At 41.8% G+C, this 19,533-nt stretch overlaps 2 protein-coding genes across 4 annotated transcripts in view; one reads left to right on the plus strand and one right to left on the minus strand.

Moving 5' to 3' along the window:
- The first annotated feature begins 239 nt into the window (after positions 1-239).
- Positions 240-3,078, plus strand: LOC120551092 (oocyte zinc finger protein XlCOF6.1-like). The gene is made up of 2 exons (XM_039788252.1): positions 240-528; positions 1,278-3,078. The coding sequence occupies exons 1-2, from the start codon at positions 348-350 to the stop codon at positions 2,414-2,416; spliced, it is 1,320 nt and encodes a 439-aa protein (XP_039644186.1). The 5' UTR covers positions 240-347; the 3' UTR covers positions 2,417-3,078.
- Positions 3,079-5,694: 2,616 nt separating this feature from the next.
- Positions 5,695-19,533, minus strand: part of LOC120551093 (leucine zipper putative tumor suppressor 2 homolog) — a 33,456-nt gene continuing 19,617 nt past the window's right edge. For all 3 annotated transcript variants that reach the window (XM_039788253.1, XM_039788254.1, XM_039788255.1), the window contains 5 exons: positions 11,120-11,653; positions 10,449-11,042; positions 10,028-10,150; positions 8,465-8,611; positions 5,695-7,080 (listed from right to left, as the gene is read on the minus strand). In XM_039788253.1, the coding sequence (XP_039644187.1) occupies positions 6,373-7,080; positions 8,465-8,611; positions 10,028-10,150; positions 10,449-11,042; positions 11,120-11,626 (2,079 nt within the window). In that variant the 5' untranslated portion in view covers positions 11,627-11,653 and the 3' untranslated portion in view covers positions 5,695-6,372. The remainder of the gene's footprint in view (positions 7,081-8,464; positions 8,612-10,027; positions 10,151-10,448; positions 11,043-11,119; positions 11,654-19,533) is intronic.

Here is a 19,533-nt window from a genome sequence, read left to right on the forward strand (position 1 = left end):
AGAATATTTGTGGAAGACATTTTTTTTGTGGCTGGTGCAATAAGGTGCACAATTTTTTTGATTTTGAGTAATCCAAAAGTATTCAAATTAGATCCAAATGTAATCCATTGGATAACGTTACTAATTACAAAATATGCCACGCCATGTCATTTGTATTCAGTAAGTGACTACATTTCAAAGTAATGGGGTTCATTTTGTGAAGACTTCCGGACTTTTATTTTGAAACCCAGCAACTAATCTGCCCCGGAAGCTTAACTCTGGTAAGATGGCATCCAGCAGACGTAGTCGCGTTTGATGGAGAACAAACTGGTTTTGACGGAGTTTGTGTGGAGAAACAAGTTTAAAAAATGTCTAAAGTGCAAATGCTGAGAGCGTTTGTAAACCAGCGACTAACCGCGGCTGCTGAAGAGATATTTGGGCTGTTTGAAAGAACGATAGCAGAGTACGAGGAGGAGCTTTGTCGTTCGAAAGAGGAGAACGAGCGAGAACGGAAACGACTGGATGCGATTTTCAACACTCACAGAGCAGGTTGGTTCACTTTACTTCGTCTCGGTTCAGAAGATGTTAACAGCTGATCCTCCTGGACCCTTCACACACGGCGGGTGGATGCTAGACCGAAACGAGTCTAGCATGACGTTACTACGCAAGCGTCAGCTAGCTAACGTTAGCTTTAAAGGGTTATGGTTAGGTTAAAAGACGAGGTTATGGACCTTTTTCACAGCAGACATTTTGACTTGTCATAGTAGGAAATGCACAGCTGAAATTGACAACCTTAACGATGGCTCAATTCCATCAAGTGTCCCAGTAAGCTATTTCAGTGAGTCAGCATGCACAATACCAGGGCCTCTCCTAAGTGGAATGCAGCCAGCATTAATGGTTTTGAATACACCTGTGCTTTTCCTACTATGACATGTCAACATGTCTGCCGTGAAAAAGGTCTATTATAACCCAATGATTATAACTAGTTCAAATAACAGTTTGGAGTTAGGTGGGTAAGATCTGGCATCTACTTCCAGACCCCCTTTAGATCTTTTATTAAAAAAGGTTAGCTTCCGGTCCAAGAGGTAAAAGCAATTCAAATCATAGTTATCGACTGATTCAAGTTAAGGTCTTAATATATTTTAAGTTTTGTCTGCACTAGAGCACAAAAGTCTCTGCTGTGGCTCAGGAGGAAGAGCAGTAGGTCGGTGGTTCGATCCCTGGCCCCTGCAGCATGCATGTCAAAGTGTATAACAAGATATTGAACCCCACGTCTGAATTTTCATTCTGTCCTGCAGAGATAAGTAAAGAAGAGCTTCCCCCTGAGCAACAGGAGTGGAGCTCCAACCTGGACCAAGAGGACCCAGAGACCCCCCCACACATTAAAGAGGAACAGGAGGAACTCTGGACCAGACAGGATGTAGAGGAACTTGAAGGGCCGGAGGAGGCTGATATCACCAAGTTCCTATTCACTCCTGTTCTTGTGAAGAGTGAAGATGATGAAGAGAAACCTCAGTCATTACAGCTTCGTCAAAGACAAACTGAAAAGATGAAAACAGAATCTGATGGGGAGGACTGTAGAGGACAAGAACCAGCGAGGGACTCCGATGCAGATACATATCCAGAACCCGATGCTGTTGACAAGACCAAAGACTCTTCTGAACCTGAGACTGAAGATGACGATGATTGGAAGGAGACCAGAGAACCTCAGTCAGGTTTAAGCTCTTTGACAAGTGCTGTCGAGCAACCATTTCGCTGCTCCGAGTGTGGAAGAGGATTTGGCAAAAGTGGAAATCTGAAGAGACACATGACATCTCATACAGGAGAAAAACCTTTCAACTGCTCAGTTTGTGGCGAAGGGTTCGGACAGAAGGTACAGCTGACACAACACATGGCACATCACACCGGAGAAAGGCCCTTCAGCTGCTCAGTCTGTAAGAAATCTTTTGTACAGAGTGGATATATACAGAGACACATGAGGATGCACACCGGAGAGAAACCTTTCAGCTGCTCAGTTTGTGATAAAAGATATTTTCGCAAGGAAGGTCTGGAGACACACATGAGAACTCATACAGGAGAAAGGCCTTTCAGCTGCTCAGTCTGTCAGAAATCGTTTACACAGACAGGGAATTTACAGAAACACATGAGAATCCACACAGGAGAGAAACCTTTCAATTGCTCAGTTTGTGGTAAAACATTCAGCACCAAGGCGCAACTGACACAGCACACAATGACACACACAGGAGAAAAACCTTTCAGCTGCTCAGTGTGTGGCAAAACATTCAGCCAGAAGTCGGTATTGCGGTTGCATATTAATATTCATACAGGAGAGAAACCGTTTTGTTGCTCAGGTTGTGGTAAAGGATTCTACCGCAAGGAAACCCTGGTTCGTCACGCGAGAACCCACACAGAGCAGATACCGTTCAGCTGCAGCTGATGGAGAGGACTGTGGAGGACCAGAACCAGCCAGCAACTCAGATCCAGATCGACATTTACAGCCTGATACTGTTGATAAGACTCAAGACTTTTCTAGGGTTCCCATTGTCAGGAAAAAAAACTGGAGAAGTAAGGTTTTGGAAAACTGACATTTTGTTGTTTAATAAAATTGTTAAAGTAATTTTCTGTGGATAACCTACCAATGTAATATAATAGCAAATTTATTTTCTGTAGCTGTTGACATATATATATATATATATATATACGTATACATATATATATATATATATACGTATACGTATACACACATACGCACGCACACACACACACTTCTGCATATGAATGCAGAATCTGTAGGCAGCGGGACACAATTTTGGTATTGGAAGCATTTTTTTCGTTTGTAGTCAGAGTATGACCAGTTATGTTTGTGCAGGCTTTGGATGCATGCAGGCAAACAGTCCATTTGGAGAGCTAAAGAGCACATTGGCCAAAAAGCATTTTTTAATCATTTCTCAGTGGGAGCGATTTAAAAAAAGAACATTGCAATGGTGAATAATTGTTCAGTTTCTTTTGCTGTTGTAGGCTCATTCGTGTACGAGCATGCATGTTAACCGCACCCTCCCAGTCCCCAACAATAATACAAATACAAATACTGCCATCATACGCATGTTGCAGCATTGCTTTTTTAGACTTGCATCCATAAATAAGTTTATAATCAAATGCATTAAGAATAAACTGCTACGGTTCTGTTTCCCCTCCTGCTTAACAAAGCTACTGTCAGGGGAGAGGGAGGCGTTTTATTTTGTGTGATATGTAAATTATTCTAAATAAATAACAAAATGTTCTAAGTAAATGGAATAAATAGGTTTGGAATTATTTTTACAACTAAAATTTATTTTTGTTATTACAGTGTGGGAACCTTGCCAGTTGACTGAAAATATGAAAGTCTGACTCCATATTGTTAATTTGAAATCTACATTTTGACCTGCAGAGGGCAGACATGAGCCAATCAGAAACATTTCTGATCTCTGCAGAAGCTAATGAATATTTTGAATGCCACACCAAACCACAAACCTTTAAAAGAATCGCCTTCATATACAGGAGATGAGAAATGTAGAATAAATATTTTATCATTTAAGATAATTACAACCCAGGTAAAACTGTCATTGTGAAAACTGGATTTTCAACAAAAATAAACTTGTTTCTGCAAAAAGTCAGTGTTACAAAGACAAAATTATGATATTGCATTGGGGGTGTATATAATTCGTAATACAATGAAGGAAGAAAGTCCATCTACTTCACCAGCTCTATGAAGTTTACCAAATCTGAATGGACCACACAGCTATTCAATTTAGTCTTTTTTTTTTTTTATTGAAAACGTAAGTTTGTTCAAGAAGTGTACAGCATGAAAATATACATTTAATGTCTTCATACAAATATTGTGGATTATAAAATTATACTGAGGAACCAGAACAAACATCCACACAAACATTAATATACAGGCGTTGTATCTGCAGGAGCAAATTATAATGTGCGACATTGCTTTGGTCTATTCACAGTGGCTATGTTTTTATTTTTTTGAGATGGACAGACATCTCTGGAAGAAACTTTATGATTTGTCAGGGTTATTTACAGAGGACGATAATTCAATCAGCAGTAATAGAGGAACAAAAAAAACTGTCTCTTGGTCCTGTTATACAGGGAAGTACACATTTTAAAAAGGCTGGCAGAAGAAGTCATGTCATGTTTAAAATAGTTTCACTTTACACCAAAACACCCATCATTCAGTGCATACCTTCCCTTCAGTGAATGGGAAATCACCCACAGTAATTCATCTTTTATAACCTCTTAGAGAGTAGAAGTATTTTGTCTAATTCTCAAATACATAATTTAGTACTGTGACACACTTGTTTATTTTAGCACACTGCTCATTCGGTGTTAGTCTTTTGGTCTTATGTAAGTGTATGACTATGAATGAATTTAAAACAATAGGAATGGGCGATATAAGAAATTAGTCAACCTTTACAGATTGTCATTTTACCGTGCTCGCTATCCCCCTTCTATCATATTGTAATAAAAACTGATTCTTACCTCTTGAGGACTTGCAACTCCCAGCTGACATTGGGGCACACACACCCTGGACAGGTCGCCAGCCAATCAGAGGGCTGACACAAACAGCCATTCCCACTCATAGTCACACCTACGGGTAATTTAGCATCAACAGTTAAAAACTAGCCTGCATGTCTTTGGACTAGGTGAGGAGAAACCTGGAGAAAACCAACGCTAACATAGGGATAGTCTCGCTTTGCCAGACCCTTCTACACCGCGGCGCTGCAGAGGAGGGTCTGGCTAGTCCACACAGCATTCTGGGATGGGAGAAAAACGTGCTCTGGTTTATTAGCATTTCTTTAAACCAATCACAATCGTCTTGGGCGGTGCTTAGCACTGGGAACAGCTGCGGTGCTGCTGCAAAATAGCCTTTGGGGAGGAACTTGTTTTGGTGGAACATGCCTACGTTCAAAAGTAGTTTTAGTCGTGCAACACAAAACTCAGACTGGACAGCTAGCTGTCTGGATTTACCCTGCAGAGATCTGAGGAGCAGTTAACCAGAGTCCTCAGAAATCAACCAGAGTTTAAAATGCCAACACAAAGGAAGCCCAAGGTAACGGATATCTGGCCTAAATTTGTGAAATCCGGTAGAATTTCCGCTGGCAACGGTTCGATCCCGGAAGTGGAATGTCGAGGAAATTGACGGGGAGAACATCGTCGCTGTCGGGTGAAAACCAAAACTATTGCTTTTCAGGACATTAAAAGAATGCTAATCTGAAAACATTTTATTGAGCTATTTACCTTTGTCAAAGTCAGATGAAACCGCCTTGTCGCTGTGAAAATTGATTTTTTTTTCTGAACATTTCCAATATCATCATATACAGTATATTAATATTGTCATATATAATTACATATACCGTGGTTTTAAGATTTTATCCGTATCGCCACTACTACGCTATAGGAAAATAGATTTAATCCGATCATCTGAGCGTGTTTTAAAGGTGGCCCAGAGTCCATACGTGTGTGACAGAGAAAAGCTGCCATCTGAAAGCACTGAGAACATGTGCACTGGATGTAAGGTGTTAAGGTAGTATTTAATCCAGATATTACTGTTTGTTTGTTTTTACATTAGACTGTAGAGATGTTTATGATATTATTTCCACCATTTAGGACCATAAATGAGAGTGATATTGTCGAGGCTTTAACTTTGTTTCTCTGGACCTAACATTATAAAAACAACAAATTTGTGCCATATGAGGATTTTTTTTTTTTTTGTCCCTACAAATGCATCTTTCTACCCCAGTTATAAGGAAGCAGACATATTTTGGAAACATCTCCTGTTTGCACTTGCTGGTCATGATTAGAGTGCAGCCACCGTCGTCAGCTCTGATTCACTCACTCTTATGACACGCTGAATGTGTGGTGTGCCGCGTTTACGGTCAACTGAAAACAAGCGTGGGCTCCAGCTAAATTAACTGCACTAATGAGAGCTGACTGCTAACACGGAGTGGAAGTGTAGCATGGAAGGTGGAGTCATGACCAACTCAGGAGGAGGAGAGTGAAAGGTTGGGTGAAGTTACTCATACACAACTAATTCTCCTACGAATGCCTAAAAGTGGGAAAGATGTCTAGTTAGTCACAGACATTAACGGAGTGGCAGAGGTGGCCTACTAACGACTAATAGAGGTCATTGGCTTGGAAGTAAGACTCCTTGGAGAGAAATACCAATGAGGCAGAACTAAAGTGTAGCAGATTTTACACTGCAGGTGTTTTTGTTGTTTTTACATTTGTGATTTCTGCTTGTCATCTAAACAAACGACACAAAAGAGATCAGATCTGCCACATGTAGGTGAAAAGAAATATTTAGCTGACAGTAGTGCAAATCAAAAGATGTGCGAGACACGAGGGTTAAATTTCAGTGGCGGCGATCTCATCAAAGTTGATCTCGTTGCCGCTGCCTTCGTCCTCCTCTCTGCTCTCCAGTTCCTGGCTGAGCTCCTGCAGGAGCTGCTCCAGCTCTCGGTTCCTGCGATACATCTGCACATAGTTCTGCTGCAGCTGCTTCTGGTAGCGGATAACTTTGTCCTTCTCCTCCTGCCATATCCTGCGCTCCTCCTCGAAGCCTCCCGTTTGCTGCTCGGCCCACTGACGCTCGTGGGCCAGCTCGGCCCTCATCCTGTCCATCTGCACCTTCATGTTCTGCAGGGCCTCACTGCTGCTCTGCCGCTGGGTCTTCGCCTCATCACTCTCGTAGGCGAGCAGGTGCTCCTCTACCTCATGGAACACCTGACACTGTCTGTTTCCTGTGCCCTGATTGGCCAAAGCATCTCTGAGGTGAGCCAACTCTCCCTCAAGGCGTCCAACCTTCTCTCGGAGTAGCTCCGCTTCGCTCTTGCGACGCTGGAGCTCGTTTTCACACACCTCCAGCTCCAGGGTTCGTGTGCGGGTCGTGCCGTGGGCCTCCTGGAGCAGGACCTGGGTGTTGGTCAGCTCGCCACGAGTCTCTCGGAGTTGACCACGCAGCGAGACGATCTCTCCCACGCGCTGGGCTAACTCTCCCTGCACGTCCTTCAGCTGCTGCTTCAGCAATGAGATTTCCCCTGACTTCTGACAGACCTGACGGGAGAAGAGAAACCGTTCAGGATGTGGATTCAGCTCTGTAAAGCGATGGTATTCTTTGGTTCACAGGCTAATCAATAAAGAAAAGTAAAATTATTTTTATTAACCTTTATCATGCCAAATGTTTTGTCTATGAATCGATGTATTGTGTGGTCTATAAATGTCAGATAGTAAAAAAATATCAGTTTCTCTGAGGCTAAGTTGACGAATTTACATTAAAAAACCCAAATATATTCTACTTACTATTATAGAAGACTAATAAAAACAGAAAACCCAGAGGCATTTTTGCTCAAAACTTAAACAATGAATTGATTATCAAAATGGTAGCTGATTGATGTTATCCTGATTGATTAATCAGCTAATAGTCTCAGATCTTAAAATAAAAACAAATCTAATAGAAGTCTTATTAAAAACCTCTCCTGAGGACTAACGTAAACCTTTATTGAGCAACACATGACAGCACTTTTGATGTTGGATTTTCGTCAGTTTGAAGCTGCTTATCACTTAATTGAATTTCAATAAATTGCATGTGATCTCCCATAAGGATCTGAAAGGCTCTACTTGAACATGAGCTGCATATGCCTCACACCCTGGTTGATGTGTGTAACTCTACTTGTCTACAAAACTTCACTGAAACCACAGTGACTCCTATTTTCCTTGTCAGCAGAAGTCTGTAACAACAGCTGAATAATTAAAGAGGTTTCATATATCCGTCCTGTATGAAAGATTTTCTCGGGGAGATCTTTAGACTACTAAAAATTACTCCTTGTGGCACAATTAATTACCTCAAACAGCAGAGGATTAATCATATTATTGATCCGTGTCTGAAGCCTATAAAAGACACAGAGGCAGCCTTTTCCATTGGTTTGCATGACTGATTGGTCTGATGATAACAGATTATTTGCGTCCTATCCTATTTAAGGCTCTTCCTCCTGCTATCACATGAACAAACCCCTAACTATGTTACAGTTATGACTGTGACACGGGCTCCATGAGATCACCATCCACAAGACCTTTAATGCTACATTTTGTCAACGCTTCCCCTTCCTGTATCACATGAACGAGAGATGATAGAACAATTATCATGTTCAATTCCATTTCTTTTAATTGGGCAAATAAACATATCAATAAATATATTATGGAGAAGCTGCCACGGTCAGATTGATGCTCTAAAATAAACGTCATGATATAGTATGTGCAGTGCTTAAAGAAATATGAGTAATGCTGAGTTATGGTCAAATCAAAAAGGATAGCACTGTGATAAACTTAAACTTTACAGCCCAGACATTTTTCTTTTATTGTGGTCATTATTTTACTGAAAAAAAGTATCCCTCAATTAAACATGCGAGTCAGTTTAAGAACCTCCTGTTGTGCCGCTCACCTCCCACTTGCTCTCCTCCAGTCGAGGCCCCAGCTGGATCTTCTCGTGCTCATAGGAGGTGCAGCGCTCATCTAGCTGCTCCCTCTCCTTCAGAAGCTGAGCAAAGTCCTCCTGCAGCTTCTTCTTCTCCTGCTGGAGCTGATAAACCTGCGGCCATGACACAGCCGGCATCAGACTTAGTAATTTTTAGAAGGACCCGGTCTTAAAAGGGTTGCTATGATATTGATTGCAGATGTAATGGATGCAAGCAAAATGACAGCTACTCACATATGGTTTGGTTTTGCTTTAAAGTTAACTCATTTCTGGCAACTAATATATATATTTTTTTAACACTTATTAAATGCTACACACAGCCCTGCAGGATCTTCACCTCAATCCAAACACCAAGACTATTATTGGTTTTTCTACTCTTATTGCTAGAAGATTTAAAAGGAGAGAGATGAATCCTCCAATATTTGGTTTGGGGATTAAAGAATTAATGAACTTCTTCTGAGAATATCTTATATGCCACAAGCCGCAATACATTCTAGTTTTACACAGCTGATCATTTATTTAGATAAGATAGGTTCATGTACAATTTCAATATAGGACTATTAGAAACAAGCTGGCGTGTTTCTAATTACTACAGATATTGACTTTGGCACAAAAGGCTTGAAAAAAAATTACTTAAAGCTGCAGTAGGTAAGATTGTGAAGATCCAGGACTTTGCCAACAAATTTGAACATCTTCAACTTCTCAGTCCCTCCCCCCTTTCTGCTGCAGCCCAAACCGTCTCCTAAGCCCCTCCCACACAACGGAGTTTGACAGAACTGCCGGCATGTCAGACATGTTCAATAAGTAAACACTAACACGTTAACTTTACTCACCAACAGTAAAACGATGCTAACTAGCAGGCTACCGTTAGCCATTTCAGCATCATATCAGACCGACCACTGTGCAAACGTTACTATCATCCTCACCAACGTAGCTTTGTGGACTTTTGACTACTAATAACCAAGTGAAAGATAAATCATTCATGGTAATTATGTTACCTGTTGAGAGGAAATGTGGCTACATCTGCATCGTTCTTCAGATCTTTAAAATCCTGCAGCTCACGCCACCTCTGAAAAGCCTCTCCAATATTCACCGGAGTTTAGGGAAACCTTTCTGCAGCTTGTGCGCGGGGAGGGAGGAGGGGAGAACGCTCTTATATGCGTGTGCGTGCCTGAGCAGTGATTGACAGGCAGATAGACCCCCACCTGTGGCCCTGATTGGAGAAAATCAACCGGGAGCGGTGGAATTTTGCCAATGGCACTACAGGCTGTAGGAGGTGCCAGAGGAGCTGTTTTTTTTTTTTTTACATAATTCATGTAGTTCTACTGGAACATAGGGTCAGTTTCAGCAAATATGACAGAAAGTTAGTTTTATAAGACTTATCCACTGCATCTTTAAATGACACAGCTTTAATATTTACATTTGGGGCTCTGGCCAGTACTGATGTTTTGTTCCATCTTTTACTGTATTTGTAGAAAAAGGCAGCACCATTGGTGTGTAGTAGAACCTGATCAAGCCTTTTGTTCTGACCTGCAACTGAAGCACCTGCTGTGCACGCTGGGCCTTCTGCGAGGCTACCTGCATCCTGGTTGCACAGCCCTGCCTCAGCTCCTCCAGCTCCAGCTCAAAGCGCTTCTGCTTCTCTTCATAAACCTGCAACCAAAGACAGAACAACAAATCCATGAGGATTTACCGTACAAAAGATCCTGTCACTGAAAGAGGAGTTTGGAATTATTTACACATTCAGATTCTCCAACAGAGCTTGATTGAAATGTAAAGAAATATGTGAAAGTGAGAGTAAGACGTAAGAAAACTACATAAGCATGGATTTTAAAGCTACAGCTAGCCCAAACTGATTCATGTTTTTTTTACAACAAACTCCCGGGGAAGAGGTCAAAGTGTGCGTTTCCCTGTGAAAACACTCCTCAAGGTGTCAAGTCTATCTACAAACCTGACAAATGGCAGCTTCATTCTCATCCAGGTTGTCTCTGAGTTGCAGCAGCTCCAGCTCTCTCTCCCTCAGCTTGTCCTCCAGGTCCCTCACCACCCCCTCATAACCCTCAACCGGGCCAGGGGAGCGCCCGTTGGACCCGCTGTCAGACAGAGGCTGTCCTCGGCCGCTTATCGAGCCAGAGCCTGTACTCTTACTGGAAGACGAACGCCCGCTGTCTGAGTTGGAGTGTCCGTGTCCACTGACTGGCGGAGCGCTTTTCAGCGGCTCCAGGTGGCCAGCAGAGGCCTCTCCTGATGCCAGACTGTAGCCGCCGCTGTTGTAAGGTGGGAGGCTGGAGAGGGAGTTGCGTCCGGAGTCTGTCAGTTGGCCGGAATGGCTGCCACCGCCACTGTTCCGAGCTCTGCTGTAGGAGCTGCTTTTCTCAGAGCAGGAGGGCGACGCCTCTATGTGCGTGGGGCTCAGCAGGTTCAGGTTGTTTTGGCTTTCTGATACGTTGGCACAATGGCGAGGGGAGAGGTATTGCATGGAAGAACGGTTCTTGGGAATGACAGGTTTGAAGGCAGTGGGCCGCAGCACTGTTTTCTCCATGTTCTAGAAAAGGAATATAAAGGATGAGTATTAAAAAGGCTGGAAGGCAAGGATTTAAATTACTTTATTCAAAGACTCACCTTCTCTAGTTTTCCAGACACAGGGATCAGTTTTGGAGGAGGCCCCCCCATGTTCCCATTCAACCGGGATCCTTTAGTCTCGTCTGCGTCACTTCCTGGGCTGGCACGTGTTACGTGGTTGTCATTCCAGTCGCCTACATAGTCCTCATTCAGATAAGTATAGTTCCCATTCCCACTCTCGTTCTCCAGCTCCCTGCTGGACGTCATGGAGTTCTGTTTCTGAAGGGTCTGCAGTAATAAGGAGTCCAGGGGCGACTCAGAGCCCAGGTAGGAGGCACCTGGGGTGGGCCGTCGGACCCTGGCTCCCAGCTCAACCACAGATCGGTGGTCCTGGTAGTTGCCGGGGCGGGTGGCGATGAGGCTGCTGACAGAACCCATAGTATCCAGAGTGGAGGGTGGTGCGTTGATAGGGGATGAAGAGCCGGAGGGGTGTTTCCTGCGGGATCCCCCACTGAGGCCTGGGTTGTGGGGCTCAGCAGATATGGGCAGAGCCTGAACCAGGGCCATGGTAGCACCTCAGAGGGGTCACTCGCTCTGAGAGAGAAACAAGACAGTGTGAGTCTCACAAAGATGATGTGTTAAAATTGTTTATTTAAATTTTTTTGTAAGAGATGTCTCCAAGGCAAAGGGGCAAGTCTTAAGTCTTAAAATAGTAATAGGAAGTCTGAAGTACAACAAGACAAGTCCAAGTGTCAAGTTTTGTAATAGGTTAAATTTCAAGTCATTTCAGACAAGTCCAACTTAAGTCTTGAGTTTTGTAATAGTCTTAAATCAATCATAACAAGGCTGACTCTTTGAGACTTGCAAAAGCACGTCTCAAGGAAGGTCTCACGTCATTTGAGAAAAGTCAAAGTAAAGTCTCAAGACAAGTGTCCATTCATAGAAAACAGAGACTCAAGTCAAGTCTCAGGTCCTTCAGTACAGGTCCAGTCACAAGTCTTCATAAGCAAACTGCTAGTGATTTTCAAGTGTATCAGTTCTCTGATTGCCGACCATTACAAATACATGGTATTTTTAACATTTTCCGGTCAAAAATGCGTTTTTTAGATAGCTGACACAAAAACCTCTTGCAGTGATATTTAATCATCTCATCTAGGAAACTAAATACTGGTTGAAATGGTATGTTTTTCTCCCAGATATTAATGAGGTCAAATTCTGGCTATTCAATCTCCACCCCAGGGTGCATCCGAGGAATCTTTCTACGAGCAACTACGACAGAGGCAAATGTCCCACAAGTCCATGGTGGCCCACACACAGAGAAGCAGTACAGGCCATTCATGAAGCCCATTCAAGCAGCACAAACAGGGCTTGAGGCATGAGGCTTGTGAGGCATGAGGCAGCAGAAGAAAAGGGTTTCTTTTCATTTGAGATGTAAAATGGCTCCTAACATGCTGGCATTTCCCCTGACAGCAACAAAGGCTACTGTCTCCACACATCATATCAGCCCTAGGAATAACTAAAAGTTTATAACTGTGGATAATAGAAACACAGAGAAGAGGAGACATGTTGAACTTGCTGTGATACTGCAGGAGTTGGGCCTTTAAAGATGCTGAGTAAATGTTACCCTGCGCAGAAATATAATATAGTTGCGAGGAATAATATAACAATGTAGGAGGCACAAGCACTTAATGTTTCACTCGCTAACTCTCACAGGACTGCCGGTAAATATTGACACTATTAACAGGCACATACCGACCATGATGTCAACAATTTGTCCCGTGGATGGTCAACAGTAGAGTGTTGTGTGAAGAACAATGGCCAAAAGGACGCATGATGAGGTCATGGTGACAATGGACAACACACCAAACAGCAGAGCCACACTCCGACTACAGAGTCACAGAATACGAGGATATCCGACTGACGGGTGCGTCCTGTGACTTGTCTAGCAAGTCACACAACATATGACCGAAGAATTGATTTAAACTATGGCAAGACTGCAGTTCCCACTACGTCACTCGCAAATTTGTTTGTTACTGAATCAGTGTAGCAACGTAGGAAGACAACAAGGACTTTCCCTCTTGTTTCACCTAATCTGAAACCCTCTTAACCTGGGGTTCGTTAATAAGGTGAAAGAAGGGCTGACTGACAGCAGGCATGCTGGCCAGACACACTTCTAGACTCCACCTGCCAGGACAGGGCCATGCCAAGTCATTTTCCAACCTGCCAAGTTTACAGAGAGCCTACGAGGCTACAACTGCGATTTAACTGTGATTACCACACATTAATTAGCTTACTCAATGTCAGGCTGATCCCTACTTAGAGTCATAATAACGGACTGAGACAAATCTGTTCTGCAATATGTTGTTATGATATGTAAACCCTCTGAAAATATAAAGAAATTGTGGTACTTTTTTCTGTCATAGACGTGGTACAGTTTTACAAACTTAACAGTAAGTCAAAAAATACGTACTGTAGAAAATTATCTAAAATCTATTTATATACTAGAAATGCTCTGTCCATTGATTATCTTCATAGTTTCATACTGTATACTTCAATTACTGTGTCTGTGTTGATATGAAGGAAAATGTAATTTTAACGACAGCAGGAGCACCATGTGGTGTTTGGGAGACAGAATTAACGGTCCTAATGAGTAGAGCCTGGAGGATTAATCTTGTGCGATTTCTCTATGCACTGAGAAAAGCTAATTAGTCCATGACAATATTTATTACATACACTCCTTTCTGAGTAAGAGGAAAGCAGACCAACTACGGCGTGAACTCTCGTCTATAGAGTTTAGCTGTCAGAGAAAGTCCTCATACTCAAAATGATAATTCTTCACAACAAAAGGTCTGAAACATGAATCACAGAGGAACCAAACTCTACAGGTGATTGCAATGATAAGTGTTCTCCTCGCTAGTTTAATGCAGCAGTCAGTGAGCTCACCTGGTGTTCAGTAGGGAGAACAAAAATAATCCCCATCATGAAATATGGAGAGCCAGAGGAAGAGGCTGCATCACTGATGGGTTTTAAAACTTATTGTGAACGCTTCTCACCAATACATTTGCATACTTTTCCCAATTTAACTTTATAAAAAACTTGTTTCATTCCTATTTGCTCTCATGCTCTATGCATTTTGCTAGATGTTCATTTATTCATGCATGTAGTGAAAATGTGTAATGAAAATTTAAAATATTTTTCAGATTATTACTGTTGTTTCTCAGCGTTTCATAGTTTATTAAAAAGGTCCCATGACATGGTGGTCTTTGGATGCTTTTATATTGACCTTAGTGGTCCCCTAATACTGTATCTGAAGTCGCTTTTATATAGACCTTAGTGGTCCCCTAATACTGTATCTGAAGTCTCTTTTATATAGACCTTAGTGGTCCCCTAATACTGTATCTGAAGTCTCTTTCCCAAAATTCAGCCTTGGTGCAGAATTACAGCCACTACAGCCAGTCCCACAATGAGCTTTCCTTAGGATGTGCCATTTCTGTGTCTGTAGCTATTGAGGAGGAGAGAGGGGGGGCAAGGTCGAGAGTGGGGGTGTGGCCTTGACCAACTGCCACTTTGCTCGTTTGAAAGCCATGATGTCTCTCTCTCATGGGTGGGCCAAATTCTCTGGGAGGGCAAAGCAGAGAAAGGGGAGGTAACCTTGCTCCTTATGACCTCATAAGGAGAAGATTCCAGATCGGCCCATCTGAGCTTTCATTTTCTCAAAGGCAGAGCAGGATACCCAGGGCTCGGTTTACACCTATCACCATTTCTAGCCACTAGGGGACCATAGGCAGGCTGGGGGAACGCATATTAATGTTAAAAAACCTCATAAAGTGAAAGGTTTATGCCATGGGACCTTTAAAAACATGTTCTTTTCTTTGAGCATTTAAACTGAAGAACAAGATTTAAAATGTATTACAGTGATCTTAGAAAGCGAAATAAGACACATTTAATCTCCCTCTCTGTGCATTTTTCAAGTTGTGCTGCTGCAGCCTTTATGTTAATCTGATTTGTGCGATCATGATTGTGACCCGGTGCTTATTCAGACATGAGACCGACATGTAAAATTGCCATCAGATTAATTTAAAAGGGTGCATGTCTGAAAGGGGCTAGACCCTCTTGACCCTCTAACAACAAACTGCGAGACGCCCTAGGTTTACGTTCATGGTTTTCTAAATTCACAGTGAGCCACCAACAACTACACAAACTTCTGATTCAAGTACAAACAAACCAAGACAGCAAGTTTCTAAATTGCAACTTGCACCTCGTCCAAGAGTCTAAAGGCTTCTCGTTGCTGTTGCTCTCCTCAGATCAGTTTTTCTGATCGGGGGGAGCCCGTTTGATGCCCTCTAACTCTCTCCAAGTGAATAAGCTCTAATCCTTCTGGTCTCAAGATGACTGAAACTATGCAGGGGACTCTACTAAGGAGAGCAGAGGGTTCTCAAACTGTTCTTAAAGCCCCCGTCACGATCATGCAGTCCTGGTCTCGCTTTTGTAGTCATGGTTACCGGGGCCTCAAACATTATATAGGCGAGTAGGGGAGAAGAGGGTCAGAGGGCTGACAGGGAGGCCAGGACCCCCTCCTTAGCATCTTAAAGCCTTCAGTCGTTCTATAGCTTTGACTATCTTCCATACGCTCCCAATTGGCGAAAATAAAAGATAAATGCACGTTAACAAATAATGACTGGTGGACAAATCCATGACAACTAGACAGGGCAGCATGGCTGCAACTAACTAAATAGTCACTTATAGCATGGTCTTTATCAATTAATCTGTGGAGTATGTCTTACAATTATTTGCATAATTGTTTTCTCTATAAAATGTCAGAAAATAGTGAAAATGCCCAAAGCGTTGTCTTCAGATTGCTTGTTTTGGTCGACTAACAGTCGAGTCAACAGTCAAGATATTCAATTTACTATCATAAATGATGACGAAAAGCAGCCCACCCTCACATTTAAGAAGCTGGAACCTGTGAATGATCTGCACCTTTGCCTCATAAATGACCCAAACTATTTTTTATTGTGTTTTTTTTTACATGTTTATCCTCTTCTAGTTATGTGCAAGTATATATCAAAATAAAAAGATGGCATGGCCAATATAAAAGCAAGATGACAGCTGTTTAACTTTGCTCTTTTCCATCAACAGAAAAATAATTGTAAAACGCATTAAAACTTCTCATTTCAGCATTGAAATAGTGGAAAAGCAAAACCAACACTGCACGGCACAATTATATTTTAACCACCCCCATAATGTCTACAGTGTCAGCTGACTGACTGTGAGCAGACTGTTTTTGTCTGGGAAAGCCCTTCAAAAGTTTTAATACCCCCCAGTCAGGCAGCAGACAGACGGACAGAGTCACTCCTTCAGTAGGAGGAATGTGTGGGCACACCGGCTAATGAGAGCTAAGACTAAACATGGACAGAATTAGTACTGGTCAGTGTGAGGACGGGGCGACTCTACAGCCACTGCTTTTCTGATGCATCATCGTTCACATTGCCACATGCTTGTGAGAGGAGATTTAAAGTAATATTTCTCTCTACAGCAGCCAACAGCAGCAGCTCTGGGGATCTGCTGTCACACCAAGGCTTCAGAGTTTTATCCCCAATCTTTCAGCCCTGACACTTTTATAGAATTACTCACAAGAAAAGCAGCATTGAGAGAATCTGCAATTGCTGCATTTAAAAAAAATGTGATTGCACTGCATTAAACTGTATGGATCAAACCCTACAGACTAAAAAAGACAACACACACTGCAAGCTACACTATTGAGTTCATTGTTTGATTGGTTTTAACCCCGTTTGTTTTCTGGGAATATCTTTAAACACACATTCAGTAATATGCACCGTATACTGTGCACACAGCTCATCTACAAGACAGGAAGACCCTTACTATTTAAGTTGATTTTGTGCTTTACAGGAGTTTATTATCAAACAATTTTACTGTTGATCAAATGATCACAGACCAACTGATACATAACAAATATTTGGCCTCTGGACTGGTGGTAAATCCTGCACAGATTATAGCATATAAAATAAGATAAACCTTTATGACCCCATTCTTTTTTACAATATTTACATCTTTATCAAATCATTCTAGTACCAAATCTGCTCATCAAACTTGAGTTTATTATACTTTTCAATATTTAAGAACTAATTCTTAATGTTACAACTCAAAGTTTTGTTCTATTTGGCGGCACCTATGGCGATAGGGGGTAATCACAGGTGTGTTTTCGGCTCTCACTTTCACTTGTTTTTTCATTGTCTGTAGTCTTCGCTCTTTTCTTTGTTTGTTCGGCCATAGTAACCATTTAGAACGGGGGGAAAACAGTACGCCTATTCACGCACAAGTGAGTTGAAGAGCAGGTCTGTTGCCACTGCTGGGTGATGGAAAACGCGTCACTAACTGTGGCCGCTTACGATTTTTCTCAGGAATTTGTAATATTGCAAATGTGGGGGCTTTCATCAGTGTGCCATGAACTCAGTTACCACTGTGTTACCTCATTTGGCGATAGATAGTGATTTAACAGACATTTAAATGAAAATCTTCGAGATTATTACTTTAAAAGACATTTTGAGAATTATAACTTTTCCCGGCAGATTATTCATTTGCCATTATGCTAAATAACTACCTGAATGTTTTGTACATTGCTCTCTGCTAACAAAAAGGAGAGGGGATCAAAGTTAGGGATAAGGAATTAGAATCAAAGCTTTTCAAAATCTGGATATTCTTTGAACCAGTCACAAAATGTCTCTTTACTTTTTACACGTCTTACTTCTATGGTGAAATAAGAGGCGTAACAGAGATGAGAAATCCATATGCTGAGATCAATACATTGATATTTCAATTAACAAGATCTTACTGAATATTAAATGTGAATCCGAGTCTGCAGTCAAAGGACTGACAGCCAATCACAGCAGTGTATTTCATTAGACGTACAGCAGCAAGTCTAGAGAAATCCCGATGACATTTATTTGCATGCAGGGCAACCTTTCGTCTGAGATTGGCAATCACAGGAGCAAACAGTATAAAAGCCTTTTTATAGAGGCCATATTACAAAGATACAGTATACACAGTTTACTGGCCCTGCCCTGCAAGACTGCAATGTCACACAAACCTGCTTTGAGACAAACTGAAAGAGCACTGCACTAAATCCTTCTTTGTTAGTACCACGCCATAAACACACATCCACAGCCTCAGAGGTGAGAGTCTAAAAATATTCCCCACACCAGGTAAAGTGTTGGGATTGAGGGAAAAAAAGAAACCCCGTCATACTGGCCCTCATCACTGAGAGCAACACCACCTCTGACTCAAGGAAGACGTGGAGAGAAAGAAGCAAAGAGACCAAATGAAAGGAAGGAAAGGGTGTCTCAGTTTTCATGAGGGAACAAACAAATGAGTCTGGAGATCCCCTCCTCCACTCTCCATCTCTCTGCCCAAACTTCTGAATCCCACTTCCCCCTCCCATCTCCTTATTCTCCCCCCCTCTTTCTGGAACATAGAGAGAGAAAGTGTAACAAAGCTATTTTAGTTTTGTAGACAACCTACCTTTCCCTGGGCAGACACCTCGCAGCCCTGGCAGCAGACACTACGGTCACCGGGCCAAATGTTAATGTTCCCAACTGGAGCTGGATTATTGTTTACTGTCGATTAACTGTTTACTCTATAAAACAGTGGCAAGTGCCCGAGGGGACAACCTCAAATTACTCAAATATATTCAATTTACATCCTCACATTTGAATAACTTTGAGTAGCTGGCATTTTTGATAAGTAAATGACATAAACCAGTAGATGATTGTAAAAACTTGGTGATAACTTTTGTGGATCGACGAACTGATTAATCGGTTATTTGTTTCAGCATGCATAGTTTGTGTTACTCACTGTAAATGCTGCCTTTCTTAGACAGGATTTTTAATCTTAATGACTTCTTTGTTAAACAAAAGGTTAAATATGAACATTTTGATTATAAAGTGCATGGTATAGACGAGATAGTCCCTTTGGACTTATAGAGGAGGCAGCCCATATAAAAGAAAACAGTTAACAGGCATTTCTCATGAGGGCATACAGGTTTGCTTAATTGGTGCACTGAACACTGTCACAAACATACGCACGCACGCACGCACGCACGCACAATGCAGCTTGTCAAGTTTCTACTTCCTGCAACTAACGATACATGTTTAATTATGAATTAATCAGCTGATTATTTTCTCTTATATTGTTTAATCGTTTAGTCTATGAAAAATAAAAAATAAAAAATTCTCAGAAGCCATGGTAATTAAAAAAAATTGCCTATTTTGGTTAACTAACAGTCTCAAACATATTTAATTTACAAGAAAAACAGCAAATAGTCACATTTGAGGATGAAGAATATTTGCCATTTTTGCTTGGCAAAAATAACAAATGATTAATCGATCATCAAAATAGTTGCCGATTAATTTTCTGTCGATCAACTAATTGATCATTGACCAAGCTCTGCAGCTCTA

Source organism: Perca fluviatilis, chromosome 21, assembly GCF_010015445.1.
Source record: "Perca fluviatilis chromosome 21, GENO_Pfluv_1.0, whole genome shotgun sequence".
In the NCBI taxonomy this organism is placed as follows: domain Eukaryota; kingdom Metazoa; phylum Chordata; class Actinopteri; order Perciformes; family Percidae; genus Perca; species Perca fluviatilis.

What these genes read in the sequence shown, in the direction of transcription:
- LOC120551092 (XM_039788252.1), top strand. Translation starts at nt 348, where the DNA reads ATGTCTAAAGTGCAAATGCTGAGAGCGTTTGTAAACCAGCGACTAACC. An exon ending in TTTCAACACTCACAGAGCAG is followed by an intron (nt 529 to 1,277) that starts GTTGGTTCACTT and finishes TCTGTCCTGCAG; the next exon opens with AGATAAGTAAAGAAGAGCTT.